General features: G+C 43.0%; 1 protein-coding gene across 2 annotated transcripts in view; it reads left to right on the top strand.

Moving 5' to 3' along the window:
• The window catches only part of gal3st4 (galactose-3-O-sulfotransferase 4), a 107453-nt gene that overhangs the window by 78578 nt on the left and 11715 nt on the right, over positions 1-17160 (top strand). For both annotated transcript variants that reach the window (XM_061913910.1, XM_061913911.1), the window contains exon 3: positions 4924-5224. In XM_061913910.1, coding sequence (XP_061769894.1) covers positions 4924-5224 — 301 coding nt within the window. The remainder of the gene's footprint in view (positions 1-4923; positions 5225-17160) is intronic.

Raw genomic sequence — 17160 nt, 5'->3', positions numbered from 1 at the left:
TTATTTATTTATTTTTTTGCCTATCGTTCACAGTCCCTATGAAAGGCAAGAACGCAAATTAATATATATATATATATATATTTTTTGTTTTATTTGTTTTTGTTTTTTTTGTTTTGTTTGTTTGTTTTTTTGTTTTTGCATTTTAATTGTTCTGCCCTCACTATATGTATTGAAGTTATCCAGCTTGGCAGACTGCTAACAATCCAAGACGTTCCACCAACGTTCCAAAGCAGATTAATCTGCTTTTTTTCCACGAAGGCGCCGCTGTAGTGGCGGCTGTTGGCAGGAGCTCTGTGCTCGTGTTTCCCTCTTGTTTTCATGTGTTATTTTTTATATATATATATATATATATATATATATATATATATATATATATATATATATGCAGAGGGGTTAGTGCGTCTGCCTCACAATACAAAGTTCCTGCAGTCCTGGGTTCAAATCCAGGCTTGGGATCTTTCTGTGTGGAGTTTGCATGTTCTCCCCGTGAATGCGTGGGTTCCCTCCGGGTACTCCGGCTTCCTCCCACTTCCAAAGACATGCACCTGGGGATAGGTTGATTGGCAGCACTAAATTGGCCCTAGTGTTTGAATGTGAGTATGAATGTTGTCCGTCTATCTGTGTTATCTCTCTTGGTTGCTTTGTTGGGTCTGCTCCTGTCTCTGGCCACACCTTCTCCACCCCAGCAGACGATGGCGTGGAACACCGAAGAGGCCACCACAGTGTATATGTTTCCTTTACTTTTTATTCAATTGTAACCCTTGAAGCTGGCTTCCCCTATCCTGGGTCCGTCTAGTCCTCGGTCTCACTATAAAGTCTCTGCGTTCTGTGTTGTATTTTTGCGTGTGTGGGAAGACGGACAGAAAGACCAGGCAAGGAAGCATGGGATCTGGGTGGAGTCGTCTTTATCTCAAAGCTTCACCTTTAGAAAAAGTGGCTGATTGTATCAGCTCCGCTGCTTTAATGTCTTTTATGTCCCTTGTTTCTTTGATGTTTGATGTTTCCCTTTTACACATATGTAAGAGGTATGTGCACTATGGCTATGAGTTGTTTTTTTTTCCCTTGGCCTCAGTCTGGGACCCCTCTCCAGAGGCCCAGGCATAGACCGATTTTTTAATTTCATTTTATTTTATTTTCCGTTTACCTGTATCTCATCTTTTTTGTAAGGGGCAGCGGAAGTTGGCAGACCCGTCAGCGATCCTGTTCTGTCTCCCTGTAATGTTTGTCTGATTTTGAATGGGATTGTGCTGAAAATTTAAATTTTCCTGAAGGAATAAATAAAGTACTATCTATCTAATCCGATAAGGCTCTTTATTGTTGTTGATCTTGCTTTCTCTTGCACACTACTTTTGTCTTGCACTTTACTTATAAAACTGAAATACACACAATGACTAATGTATACGCTATGTGAATCAAACAACATACTGACATGTAATACACAATATGTGAATATTAGGTTTACACAAATATCCATCCCATCCATTTAGTACCGCTTGTCCCTTTTGGGGACGCGGGGGGACACTGGAGCCTATATCAGCTGCATTCGGGCGGTAGGCGGGGGACACTCTGGACAAGTCACCACATCATCGCAGGGCCAACACAGCATTCACACTCACATTCACACACTAAGGCCAACTTAGTGTTGCCAATCAACTTAGTTTACACAAATATATAATACTAAAATCAAACAAATACTTGAAAATATTTAGAATGGGAGAAATATATGACTGGCAGCCATTTTAAGTCTTCAAAACATCCATTAAAACAGTCACAAAAATAGTTTTTCCATAAACAACTTACTATCAAATTGAACCACTTTCCACCTCTCTATTGGTAGTTAAACTTTAACTTTAAAGGCCTTGTGGCCACATGTGTGGACAGCACCTTTTAGTTCTTATTTCCAAAATTGTGTACACTACTGAATTGGGGTCTTACGGCCCTTATGTGGACACTTATACTGCCAACTGGTGGTGTCAGAAGAGTATAACATAAAATGGAATTTGGAAAAAAAAAGTGTAAAAGTAAGAATTAGCATGTCAATAAACATGAAGTACATGTGTGTTACTTATGGACTACGTGCATCATATCAAAAGATGATTCTTAGTTTTATTTTAATTAGGGTCCAATAAGCCCAAATGGCAAAGAGAAATAAAAAAAAGCATGTAAACAAACAGCTTGGGCCTTAAGAGGTCAATTGATATTGAGTTATATAAACAAGTTAAACAGTTTACTTACAGACATATCTTTTCCAAGGCTTGTGAGAGCCAACACAATTTGTCTGCCTCTCATTTGTGTAATAAACTGACTTCCTGAAATCGTTTACCCAGAAGTGTCTAAACAAATCAGGTGTATTAATTTCTTATCGCCACAAGGTGTCAGTAAGAGATTACAATCAAATGAGCATAATGGTCTTGTTCAGATGGCTTAGCAATGATGCTAATAGGAGAAATCCATTTTGCTTCTAAATTACTCTATAAAATGCATCCAAGAAATGCCAACAATACCTCATTTACATTTTATACCCTGCAAAATAGCGACATTGTTAATATAAGAGCGAACACTACAAGCTACATGTAGCTTAACTACATTTTCAAGTAGCTTGGCAGGAGCCTAGCTCCTTTTTTTAACCAGTAGGGATTCCTGTTGCTTAGCTACTTTGAGAGCCATGTGTCGAAGTAGCTTACATTAAAGCTACAAGCTACAAATAGAGAAAATGAAGTGCGAAATTAAGCAACAAATATAAAATATGGAGAAATAAAATGACCTGGATGAATGAGAACATCCATACAAACGGACAACATCCATGATGTCGTATGATCAATCAATCAATCAATAAATGTTTGTTTATATAGCCCTGAATCACAAGTGTCTCAAAGAGCTGCACAAGCCACAACGACATCCTCGGTTCAGATGCCACATCAGGGCAAGGAAAAACTCAACCCAGTGGGATGACAATGAGTAACCTTGGAGAGCACCGCACCTTTACCACTCAAAGAGCCATTTTGACCCGTTTCACAAAATAAAGAAAATAATGGGAGCCACAAGAGTCTTGAAATTTATATTGAAATAACACTGCATACAGAGTTTAGTTTTGCTTTGAGCTATGTATAAACCAGGGATCTCAGACACGCGGCTTGCAATTAAAAATGAAGATTTTATGTTAGTGCGGCCAGTGAGTTTTATATGGATGCCCCTTAGCATCACCGATACAAATCCTCCCGATTTGTCCGGGAGACTCGCAGTCTACAGAGTGAATATTCCCTCGGACGTCTGCTGAGTAACACCCGAACAATAAAAATACGGGCGTGCTACGATGGCACTGTCTTTAGCGCCCTCCACAAATTGTATAAACAGCTTACCAGTCAGGTCACGTGTTGAATGTGACTTCTGCAGACGCACGTATGTGACTGCAAGGCATTCTTGTTCAACAGCCATACAGATCACACTGAGGGTGCCAGTTACGGTTGCATGGGATTCTGGGTATTTGTTATGTTGTGTTTATGTTGTGTTACAGTGCGGATGTTTTCCCGAAATGTGTTTGTCATTTTTGTTTGGTTTGGGTTCACAGTGTGGCGCATATTTGTAACAGTGGTAAAGTTGTTTAAACTATGTGTCTACATGAAAACATTCTTGTTCATACTGCATTAATATATGCTCTTTTTAAACTTTCATGCAGAGAGGGAATTCACAACTAAGTCAATTTGCCAAAACTGTATTTATTAAACAGTTATTAAGCAGTGGCACAAACATTCATGTCATTTCCAAAACTGAAAGTGCAAGATTGTCAGAGACATTTTAAAACAAGCTATTAGTGCACTTTTGTGGATGATGTCACTAAGATGACATATCAAAACAACACTTAATTAAAGTGCAAATTTTGTACAGAACACCACTACAATAGTTTAAAACAAATAAAGTGCACTTTTGTGCATGATGTCACACAAGATATTTCAATAATGTCAAATAAAAATTAGCTGCATAATAGGAAATAAAATATTGTTTGTCCTTCGCTAAGTGGTAGTTTCCTGCGGACGTTATCTCCTTCTGTTGTTGACTACTTTTTTCATAGGATGTTGATCTGGAAATGGTTGCCTCGGCATTTTGATGGTGTGGGCGTGTGGCACCGAATGGTGATGTTGAAATGCGGAGTAAGCACTCTTCATTCTCTGTCAGGTGACTTTTCAAAGGATGCTACATATTAGCAGTAATGGTACTTTTTGTAGCAACGCTTTTGCCCCACACTTGACAAATTACGGTTGTCTGTTTGATATTTTCTCTCTTGAAGCCTAACCACCGCCACACAATGCTGTCCTGCTTTCTTGGCAATTAATTATTCCTTCATTTGTTACCAGATTCGCACCTTCTTTCTCTCGTATTACCGCTAGCACCACAGCTACCTCTCTGCTCCGCGAGGGTGTATACCTATGTGACGTATGTAAGAAGGTGCGCTTGCTGTCTGTGAGAAGGAGAGACAATATAATGCCAGCAGCTAAAATAACGTATACTCGAATTTCACGATATAGTAATTTTCTATATCGCACAGAGACAAACCCGCGATGTATCGAGTATATCGATATATCGCCCAGCCCTATCTGTACGTGTGCGTTGCCGAACACGCTCGTCTGCTCCAGCATGTCGTGACGAAAACAATCCGTGATGTCCATTAAAATAAAAATAAAAAAATACAATTTCACCGGTATTTTTGAAAGGCAGTAAGTAGAGTACCATTTTTCATTCATTAGTACCGCTGTATTACAACCTTTTCCTCGTAATTTTACGATGAGTTTCTCTAAAATATTTCCTTTTTATTCTGAACTTGTTCTACTTGGAATTTTTTACTTGAAAAAATGTGACTTTTACTTTCATTGCAGCTATGAATTGTTTTGATACAACCTATATTCCTTGTGTCTTGTGCTATTCCAGCAACGTCCAGCCGGTCGCCAGGTCCATCTTCTCGTCCCCTGATGCCCAGGGTCCTTCCCTGGGCTCCTGCGGTGCCCACACTCACATCATGTTCCTGAAGACTCACAAGACCGCCAGCAGCACCGTGCTCAACCTGCTCTATCGCTTTGGGGAGGAGCGCCGCCTCCGCTTCGCTCTTCCGCTAGGCTACCAGCTGGGTTACCCCCTGCCCTTCAACGCTCACAGGGTCAAAGGTTACCGATGGCCCGGCGCCGTGGAGTTCCACATCATGGCCAATCACATGAGGTTTAATAAACCGGAGGTCAGTGCACTGACTTTACTTGATTTAAAAAATCATAATACGAGCAAAAAGTGGTTCCGCATTGTTTTGAGTTTGAGTTACAGTACGAATATAAATAAACAGTTGGATCTTTTAGTATTTAAAAAAAAAAACAAGTTGCAATGTTACGAGAATAAATGGTAGTCTTACAAAAAATAGGTAATTACTTGAAGTGAAGTGAATTATATTTACAGTGGGGCAAAAAAGTATTTAGTAAGTCACCGATTGTGCAGTTTCTCCCACTTAAAATGATGACAGAGGTCTGTAATTTTCATCATAGGTACACTTCAACTGTGAGAGACAGAATGTGAAAAGAAAATCCAGGAAATCACACTGTAGGAATTTTAAATAATTTATTTGTAAATTATGGTGGAAAATAAGTATTTGGTCAACCATTCAAAGCTCTCACTGATGGAAGGAGGTTTTGGCTCAAAATCTCACGATACATGGCCCCATTCATTCTTTCCTTAACACGGAACAATCGTCCTGTCCCCATAGCAGAAAAACAGCCCCAAAGCATGATGTTTCCAACCCCATGCTTCACAGTAGGTATGGTGTTCTTGGGATGCAACTCAGTATTCTTCTTCTTCCAAACACGATGAGTTGAGTTTATACCAAAATGGATACATGGATGATACAGCAGAGGATTGGGAGACTATCATGTGGTCAAATGAAACCAAAATAGAACTTTTTGGTATAAACTCAACTCGTCGTCTTTGGAAGAAGAAGAATACTGAGTTGCATCCCAAGAACACCATAACTACTGTGAAGCATGGGGGTGGAAACATCATGCTTTGGGGCTGTTTTTCTGCTAAGGGGACAGGACGATTGATCCGTGTTAAGGAAAGAATGAATGGGGCCATGTATCGTGAGATTTTGAGCCAAAACCTCCTTCCATCAGTGAGAGCTTTGAATGGTTGACCAAATACTTTTTTTCCACCATAATTTACAAAGACATTATTTAAAATTCCTACAATGTAAATTCCTTGATTTTTTTTGACATTCTGTCTCTCACAGAAGTGTACCTATGATGTAAATTACAGACCTTTGTCATCATTTTAAGTGGGAGAACTTGCACAATCGGTGGCTGACTAAATACTTTTAAGCCCCACTGTATATAGCGATTTTCTCTAGTGACTCAAAACGCTTTTACGAAGTGAAACCCAATATCTAAGTTATATTTAAACCAGTGTGGGTGGCACTGGGAGCAGGTGGGTAAAGTGTCTTGCTCAAGGACACAACAGCCGTGACTAGGATGGCAGAAGCAGGGATCGAACCTGGAACCCTCAAGTTACTGGCACGGCTACTCTACCAACCGAGCTATACCGCCCCACAATTACTTGCTTGCATGATTAAAGGGGCCCTAAAATACAAAACCAACATGTCTTACCTATTGCTACCTGCTGTTGTGTATTTTGGGTCTGCACAAGTCCCAAAAATGTGAAATCAACCCGTTAAAAAATAACCTTCTTCTCCCGCGAAACAAGCTATTTGTAACGACGTGACGTCATAAATTGGGAAAACTGTAGGCAGATTATCCATATATGGTATAAATTTACCTAGTGTGCCTTGCAAGCGTCCGCCATTGTAGTCCTCGCAGTATTCAATAAGCTCCTTATTTTTCTTTCTCCCTATTCTCCTGTTGTGGGGCAGACTGGCTCGTTCCCTGCACATGCGTCCTCCGCAGTTGCCATTTTTAACGCAAAGTAGCGTACAGTTCTCACTTATATCTGTCAGCAGACTCCACAACAAAGTGGAGGGCAGGTAAATAAGACCACCCACAAAACGGCGCATCCTGGAGAGACATTCAGAAAGCAGCTCGAGAACGGTCTGTAAAACGTAATTTATGCAAAATTTGGACCAAAGAACCACCATTACAAAAAAAATCACGATATGCCCCCTTTAAAACAGACCCCAATTGACACAAATGCACCTCATTTACAGGGCTCGAATTTAACCGCAGCAAGTCACATGACCGCCCTTGTCAGGCGCCGTAATGTCCTAGAAAATTGACCTCAATCGACGGCAAGAACATGCTGTGACCGCCCTTTGACTTTAACAGTAAAGCAATTTCTTTTCTCTCTGGCACTCACCGAGGGTGGACGCTCCCCTTTCCTCTCCCTTATCTCTCCTGCTTGCCTCTTTGTTTTGTCTTGTCTTTAACTTTCTTGTTGCCTCTTTTTGCACCGCTCTCCAAATCTAAACTTTGGAACTATTTAACTGGCCTCAACAAAATTGACAAGATCTTGGGTTTGGGGGAACCTGCTGTCGTGACGAAGCGGTTGTTGCTGGACACACGACGGACTCTTGGGAGAAGAAGGAGGGCCGCGTGCAAGGCGACCCTTTTCTATCGAGGACGTGAAGATATCCACCTATTCGGAATTATGACAACAGGACATCTGCTGATTGGAGTAAGCATTGCTCTGGTTTGTCGACAAATTGGAAGTTGCTGGCAGTCTTCAAAGTACCCCAAAGCTGCCACAAATGATTGGAGGATGCGGGAAGAACTGTGGATTACATCGGACTGTCTACCCCGCAGTTTTTGAGGACCATTCATAGACAATTTAGAGTGAAAAGCAAATTTTATTTTCACTTGCATACAAATCTTTTAACTTGGATTGTTTCCCTGGCGTCGAGACTCTTCCGAAGATTACTCTCTTGTTGTTGTGAACTTTGGACTAGCGACGGCAAATACATCAAGGCCGTGGAACAGAGACACACTATGGGCTCATACACACACACACACACACATCCACAAAAAAATATACGCCACACATACACCCCCCTGTCCCCCAATCCAACGCCCTCGACGCAAATCCCGTAGGGGTGATGAATGGATGGTCAGCGCTTGAGAGCTGCGATCTACCACCAAGACCTTGAACTACCTGCCCTCTGTTGCTAAATATCTCGAGATGTATGTTGTAATATGTATATGTGCTTTGCTATGGAGGTTTTTTCTCACTCCAAACTGGGCCCCCTTAGGAGCCTATTCTGGATTGTATTTTTTTACTCATCCTTCCCCAGCGTTGACCTTTTTCCCATCTTTTACGGGGCGCCTTATGGCGACCCATCAGCGTTCTTATTCTGTAACCACGTTCACTGTTTGTTTGTCTAATCTTGAACAGGTTTGTGTTGAAAACAAAGTTTCGTTGTACTTGTTGCAATGACAATAAGGACCTACCTGACTACCTAACCTAACAGTAAACGGTATAATGATAATTTGCGACAAAATTCTCACCAGTTAGTAATGCCGACCAATTTTTTAACTATCGAAAAACCGTCATTTAATAATGCTTTTTAGGCAACACGAAGTCAGGCGCATACGCACTAGCGTCGTTTGGCCTGATAATCATGGCGGACTAACGAGGTTTCCCCTTGGAGTAAACAGACCCAAGCGCATTTTTTGTCATTTTCCCTCGCTTCCCGCCTTGTGTTTAAGAACACACTGCTTGTTTAGATGGAGGCAGGTGTGGACAACATTGGAGACAGAAGCACTTGTCCCCACACTAAAAGTTTACAGCGAAGGAGAAAACTATTTGATGTTGCTTTTATTTTCTCAAGACAGCATCTCTCAGCTGCTGTGACTGAGAGTTAATGACGTGAGGAAACATGCAGCAGTTGATATGTCGTGAACATTGTCGCAACTTCTTTATAAAGACTTTAGTTTGTTTACTGGCATGATCACTTGTCCATCCATCCATCATCCATCCATCATTTTCCGCTTATCCGAGGTCGGGTCGCGGGGGCAACAGCCTAAGCAGGGAAACCCAGACTTCCCTCTCCCCAGCCACTTTGTCTAGCTCTTCCCGGGGGATCCCGAGGCGTTCCCAGGCCAGCCGGGAGACATAGTCTTCCCAACGTGTCCTGGGTCTTCCCCGTGGCCTCCTACCGGTTGGATGTGCCCTAAACACCTCCCTAGGGAGGCGTTCGGGTGGCATCCTGACCAGATGCCCGAACCACCTCATCTGGCTCCTCTCGATGTGAAGGAGCAGCGGCTTTACTTTGAGTTCCTCCCGGATGGCAGAGCTTCTCACCCTATCTCTAAGGGAGAGCCCCGCCACACGGCGGAGGAAACTCATTTCGGCCGGTTGTACCCGTGATCTTATCCTTTCGGTCATGACCCAAAGCTCATGACCATAGGTGAGGATGGGAACGTAGATCGACCGGTAAATTGAGAGCTTTGCCTTCCGGCTCAGCTCCTTCTTCACCACAAAGGATCGGTACAACGTCCGCATTACTGAAAACGCCGCACCGATCCGCCTGTCGATCTCACGATCCACTCTTCCCTCACTCGTGAACAAGACTCCTAGGTATCTGAACTCCTCCACTTGGGGCAGGGTCTCCTCCCCAACCCGGAGATGGCATTCCACCCTTTTCCGGGCGAGAACCATGGACTCGGACTTGAAGGTGCTGATTCTCATTCCGGTCGCTTCACACTCAGCTGCGAACCGATCCAGCGAGAGCTGAAGATCCCGGTCAGATGAAGCCATCAGGACCACATCATCTGCAAAAAGCAGAGACCTAATCCTGCGGTTACCAAACCGGAACCCCTCAACGCCTTGACTGCGCCTAGAAATTCTGTCCATAAAAGTTATGAACAGAATCGGTGACAAAGGACAGCCTTGGCGGAGTCCAACCCTCACTGGAAATGTGTTCGACTTACTGCCGGCAATGCGGACCAAGCTCTGGCACTGATCGTACAGGGAGCGGACCGCCACAATAACACTGTCCGAAACCACATACTCTCTGAGTACTCCCCACAGGACTTCCCGAGGGACACGGTCGAATGCTTTCTCCAAGTCCACAAAGCACATGTAGACTGGTTGGGCAAACTCCCATGCACCCTCAAGAACCCTGCCGAGAGTATAGAGCTTGTCCACAGTTCCACGACCAGGACGAAAACCACACTGTTCCTCCTGAATCCGAGGTTCAACTATCCGACGTAGCCTCCTCTCCAGTACACCTGAATAAACCTTACCGGGAAGGCTGAGGAGTGTGATCCCACGATAGTTGGAACACACCCTCCGGTCCCCCTTCTTAAAGAGAGGAACCACCACCCCGGTCTGCCAATCCAGAGGTACCGCCCCCGATGTCCACGCGATGCTGCAAAGTCTTGTCAACCAAGACAGCCCCACATCATCCAGAGCCTTAAGGAACTCCGGGCGGATCTCGTCCACCCCTGGGGCCTTGCCACCGAGGAGCTTTTTAACTACCTCAGCGACCTCAGCCCCAGAAATAGGAGAGTCCACCACAGATTCCCCAGGCACTGCTTCCTCATAGGAAGACGTGTTGGTGGGTGATCACTTGTCCTTTAATTTAACTGCAAACTGTATCAGTGTTCAAATAACATCAAAACTAGCTGTAACGTTTGTGTTTTCGATGTGAGAGGTGTCACTGCTGTTTTTTTTTATTTGGCCAAACTGTTGCCCTCCCTGTACGATCAGTGCCAGAGCTTGTTCCGCATTGCCGGCAGTAAGTCGAACACATTTCCACTGAGGGTTGGACTCCGCCAAGGCTGTCCTTTGTCACCGATTCTGTTCATAACTTTTATGGACAGAATTTCTAGGCGCATTCAAGGCGTTGAGGGGTTCCGATTTGGTGACCGCAGGATTAGGTCTCTGCTTTTTGCAGATGATGTGGTCCAATGGCTTCATCTGACCGGGATCTTCAGCTCTCACTGGATCGGTTCGCAGCCGAGTGTGAAGCGACCGAAATGAGAATCAGCACCTCCAAGTCAGAGTCCATGGTTCTCGCCCAGAAAAGGGTGGAATGCCATCTCCGGGTTGGGGAGGAGACCCTGCCCCAAGTGGAGGAGTTCAAGTACCTAGGAGTCTTGTTCACGAGTGGGGGAAGAAGGGATCGTGATATCGACAGGCGGATCGGTGCGGCGTCTTCAGTAATGCGGACGTTGTACCGATCCGTTGTGGTGAAGAAGGAGCTGAGCCGGAAGGCAAAGCTCTCAATTTACCGGTCGATCTACGTTCCCATCCTCACCTATGGTCATGAGCTTTGGGTCATGACCGAAAGGATAAGATCACGGGTACAAGCGGCCAAAATGAGTTTCCTCCGCCGTGTGGCGGGGCTCTCCCTTAGAGATAGGGTGAGAAGATCTGCCACCCGGGAGGAACTCAAAGTAAAGCCGCTGCTCCTTCACATCGAGAGGAGCCAGATGAGGTGGCTCGGGCATCTGGTCAGGATGCCACCCGAACGCCTCCCTAGGGAGGTGTTTAGGGCACGTCCAACCGGTAGGAGGCCACGGGGAAGACCCAGGACACGTTGGGAAGACTATGTCTCCCGGCTGGCCTGGGAACGCCTCGGGATCCCCCGGGAAGAGCTAGACGAAGTGGCTGGGGAGAGGGAAGTCTGGGTTTCCCTGCTTAGGCTGTTGCCCCCGCGACCCGACCTCGGATAAGCGGAAGAAGATGGATGGATGGATGGACTGTTGCCCTGAACCACAAGGAGTTGTTGAAGAGGAACAAAGCTTCATTACTATACTTCATCTTCATTAGCCAAACTGCTTTGACTTTTATATTGATATCAAAAAGTAAACACCATGTTTTTTTTACATTATTTATGTTTTTTCATGTCACTAAGGTGCTACTTAATTCATGTGACACACCATTTTGTTAATGTGTTATTGTGTATAGTTAAGTCCTTTATGACATATTTCTGCTCAAACTCTTAATGGATCTGTCCCGATACAGCATCTACATGCACATAACTTAAAAAAATAAAAAATAATTAAAAAATAACTCCCTCTGTCAAAATGTAGTAATAGAGATAAAGGCATCAATGTAATGACAAAAACATGTTGATATCATTAGAGAATAAATTACCTAATATTTATCTTTAGATATATGGATAATGTTTATCTATAGCCTTTTTATTAGAAATTACAAATGACATGATGGTATTATATTTACACCCCAACACTGCTTTACCTAACAATCAGTAATCATGATTTCAATATTGATAGCAATAATCTTAATTATTACTTTGGCCATAAATTGCAGCCCTGGATCTCATACACAAGCACTATTTTTATCTCTATGCAAAAAAAGTACAGTTATGTCCTACGGCTATCAGGTGCTGTCTTTCAAATTTCTTATATATATATATATTTTATTTTTGATTTTTTTATTTGTATTTTTTTTATATATATATTTATATATATATATATATATATATATATATATTTATGTATGTATGTATGTATGTATATATATATATATATATATATATATATAAATAAAGGCAGCTGCCTTAACAACAAAGGGCCACCGCCTAAACTAAAGTCTTAAAAAGCTGCTGAGCTTAGTTCTGCCTCTGTCAGTATGTCTCTGCAGCACCCAGCATTGTCCCACCTACAGAACCATCTGATTGGTTACACGCAGAGCGGTAACAGCCAATCAGCAGTGCATATTCAGAGTGCATGGAGTCTGCTGTGCATAATCAGAGTGCATGGAGTCTGCTCAGGCAGGCAGAGAGGAGAGACGGTGGGGTGATCAGAAAGCTGTTTAGCAGGTGAGCATATGGCAGCGGTCTCCCCCAAAATTATAATAAACACCTCCCAGTCAACAACTAATAACATCACTATGAGCCCGTTGACGTTCTAGAAACATAAGCGGCAGCTCAGCTCGCTTGCAGTCCTTGAAGTGAAGGCTAGTTAGCTTTTAGCGTAACATTAGCTCACTGTGCGGTGTGTGTGCGTGCGTGTGTTTGTGACAGACAGCAAATTCCTTGACAGAGGTCAAAGGTTTTCTGTAAGTCTTCACAAGGTTTTCACACACTGTTGCTGGTATTTTGGCCCATTCCTCCATGCAGATCTGTTCTAGAGCAGTGATTTTTTTTGGGAGGGGGCTGTCACTAGGCAACACGGACTTTCAACTCCATCCAAAGATTTTATACGGGTTTGAGATCTTGAGACTGGCTAGGCCACTCTAAGAGTTTGAAATACATCTTACGAAGCCAGTCCTCGGTTGTCCGAGCGGTGCGTTTGGGGTCATTGTCATGCTGACGGACCTAGCCAGGTTTCATCTTCAGTGCCCTTTTTGGCCCCATTCATTCTTTTCTGAACACGGATCAGTCGACCTGTCCCCTTAGCAGAAAAACAGCCCCAAAGCATGATGTTTCCACCCCCATGCTTCACAGTAGGCGCATTGGCAGTGTGGCCGTGCGCAACCCGAGGGTCCCTGGTTCAATCCCCACTTAGTACCAACCTTGTCACGTCCGTTGTGTCCTTGAGCAAGACACTTCACCCTTGCTCCTGATAGGTGCTGGTTAGCGCCTTGCATGGCAGCTCCCTCCATCAGCGTGTGAATGTGTGTGTGAATGGGTAAATTTGGAAGTAGTGTCAAAGCGCTTTGAGTACCTTGAAGGTAGAAAGGCGCTATACAAGTACAACCCATTTATCATTTATTTATTTACGATTCCTCGTCTTGCAGGGATGATACTTGTAAGAAACTTACTTTATTGGCCGCCGTGGAGGCGAGGATTAGTGATTTAGAAGTAGCTAAAACACTGCCGACTGCGGATAGATGTTAGCGGCTAGCTAGCTAGCTAGCCATGTCTTAAAACAACTCTTCCTGACAGCATTTCAGTGTTATAGCTTAACCTTTATTGTTGGTTTTTAATCCAAAATATGTCCATTCTCCCTTTTCTGTCTACACACCGTGTCAGCTAGTATTACTGCGTGAACATGCTCCTCTGCTTGTAAATACAGCAATATCATGACGTGACAAGAGTCCATGACCGTTCAAAAAAAAAAAAATGGGGAATCTTTACTTTTCAAACAGACTATAGTACTGTTTTTTAATTCATTATTACTGGTAAATTGTACAACCCTATTACATACAGTAAGCACACACGCATTCCTCTGTGCTACTAGTGTACTCACAGGAATAAAACTATATAAAAAACCTAATTGTCTTATATGATTTCTATTATTTATTCCAATAATTTCAGGTAAACTTCTTATGCCTAATCTTTTCTTCAAGTTTATACAGTAAGTGACTTTAAAAGCTATTCAGCTTCTGTTCAGTGCACTCAGTTCATGGTTGGGTGAGGAAAGCAAGAAAGATTTGTGAATGTCATTTTGTCATGCTTAAATTTAAAACTAGTCCTTGTTTATTAGTATCAGAAAACAAATATTCACACAGTAGATACAAAATGATATGAGCAAATGTGAATGCACTTTATTCACATCCAAATTCTGTGTGAGACTTGCAAGCCATCATCGCCTTCTTTCTTTTGGTATGGTGGTATGGTACGGTATGGTCCTTATTGTCTTTGCTCAAGTACAACAACACTTTGTTTTCAGCAAAAAACCCGTTCAAGATAAGACAAACAAACAGTGACAGGTTTACAGAACAGGAACGCTGATGGGTCGCCACAAGGCGCCCCGTAAAAGATGGGAAAAAGGTAAACGCTGGGCGAGGATTAGTAAAAAAATACAATCTAGGCTGGGCTCCTAAGGGGGCCTATTCTGGAATGGGAAATAAAACTCCATAGCTAAGCACATACACATATTACAACATACAACTTGAGACTTGCAACAGAGGGGAGGGGTGAGGGCTACAGTGGAAGGCTGCAGTTCTTAAGGCACTGCCAAGCTGTCCATCACCCCTAACGGATTTGCGTCGAGGGCATTGGACGGGGGTGGTCAATGTATAAGTGGCGTATATGTTTTGTTGATTCATGTGTGTGCGTAAGCCTGTAGCGTGTCTCAGTTCCACAGCCTTGGTGTTCTTGCCAGTCAGTCCAAAGTCAACAACAACAAGTGGGTGTCCATGTGAGACAAAAGGGAGTTTGTTGTGTCTTCGCCGCACAGAGTTTTGAAGCCAGGGAAACAATCAAAGTAAGAATGTTTTGTATGCGAGTGAAAATAAAATTTGCTTTTCACTCTTAATTGTCTATTACTGGTGCTCAAATTTATCCTGCAGGGCAGTCATCCAAATGTTATCCAAATCACAACAGTGTCCACAGTTCTGTCCGCATCCTCCAATCATTTGTGGCAGCTTTAGGGTACTTAGATGACTGCCCGCATCTTCCAATTTGTCGACAAACCAGAAAAACGCTTACTCCAATCAGTCCTTTTGTCATAATTTCGAATAGGTGGATATCTTCACGTCCTCTACTAAAAGGGTCGCCAGGCACGCGGCATTCCTTCTCCTCCCAAGAGTCCGTCGTGTGTCCACCAACAACCGCTTCGTCCAGACAGGCAGGTTCCCCCAAACCTTTGCAAATCATTTTCAACACATATTCAGTTGAATGTGCTACAAAGACAACATATTTGATGTTAAAACTGATAAACTTTTTTTTTTTTGCAAATAATCATTAACTTTAGAATTTTATGCCAGCAACATGTGACAAAGAAGTTGGGAAAGGTGGCAATAAATACTGATAAAGTTGAGGAATGCTCATCAAACACTTATGGAGCATCCCACAGGTGTAAAGGCTAATTGGGAACAGGTGGGTGCTATGATTGGGTATAAAAGCAGCTTCCATGAAATGCTAAGTAATTCACAAACAAGGATGGGGTGAGGGTCACCACTTTGTAAGCAAATTGTCAAACAGTTTTAGAACAACATTTCTCAACGAGCTATTGCAAGGAATTTAGGGATTTTACCATCCACGGTCCGTAAAATCATCAAAAAGTTCAGAGAATCTGGAGAAATCACTGCACGTAAGCGATGATATTACGGACTTTTAATCCCTAAGGCGGTACTACATCAATCTCTAAAGGATATCACCACATGGCCTCAGGAACACTTCATAAAACCACTGCCAGTAACTACAGTTGGTTGCTACATCTGTAAGTGCAAATTAAAACTCTGCTATGCAAAGCGAAAGCCCTTTATCAACAACACCAAGGAACGCCGCCGGCTTCGCTGGGCCCGAGCTCATCTAAGATAGACTGATGCAAAGTGGAAAAGGGTTCTGTGGTATGACGAGTCCATATTTCAAATTATATTTGGAAACTGTGGACGGTTTATCCTCCAGAACAAAGAGGAAAATAACCATTCGGATTGTTATAGGCGCAAAGATCAAAAGCCAGCATCTATGATGGTATGGGGGTGTATTAGTGCCCAAGGCATGGGTAACTTACACATCTGTGAAGGCACCATTAATGCTGAATGGTCCTTACAGGTTTTGGAGCAACATATGTTGTCATCCAAGCAACGTAATCATGGACGCCCCTGCTTATTTCAGCAAGACAATGCCAAGCCACGTGTTACAACAGCGTGGCTTCATAGTTTAAGAGTGCGGGTAATTTCCTGGTCCAGACGTGTGTCCCATCGAAAATGTGTGGCGCTTTATGAAGCGTAAAATACGACAGCGGAGACCCCGGACTGTTGAACGACTGAAGCTCTACATAAAACAAGAATGAGAAAGAATTCCACTTTCAAAACTTCAACAATTAGTTTCCTCAGTTCCCAAACGTTAATTGAGTGTTGTTAAAAGAAAAGATAATTTTACGCAGTGGTGAACATGCCCTTCCCAACTACTTTGGCACGTGTTGCAGCCATGAAATTCTAAGTTGATTATTACTTCCCCAAAAAAATAAAGTTTATGAGTTTGAACATCAAATAACTTGTCTTTGTAGTGTATTCAATTGAATATGGGTTGAAAAGGATTTGCAAATCATTGTATTCTGTTCATATTTACATCAACACAATTTCCCAACTCATATGGAAACGGGGTTTGTAGATCCGAAGTTTAGATTTGGAGAGAAATGCAAAAAGAGGCAACAAGAAAGTTAAGACAAGACAAAGAAGCAAGCAGGAGAGATAAGGGAGAGGAGAGGGGGGCGTCCGTCCTCGATAAATGCCAGTAAGAAAAGAAAAAAGGACAATCGCTCCAGCGTCTGCACTCTCTGTTTTTTACAACATGGTGCAGATACAGTATTAGTACTGCAG

The sequence above is a fragment of the Nerophis ophidion genome, linkage group LG10 (assembly GCF_033978795.1).
Source record: "Nerophis ophidion isolate RoL-2023_Sa linkage group LG10, RoL_Noph_v1.0, whole genome shotgun sequence".
In the NCBI taxonomy this organism is placed as follows: domain Eukaryota; kingdom Metazoa; phylum Chordata; class Actinopteri; order Syngnathiformes; family Syngnathidae; genus Nerophis; species Nerophis ophidion.
This window is presented reverse-complemented; position numbering and strand designations above follow the sequence as displayed.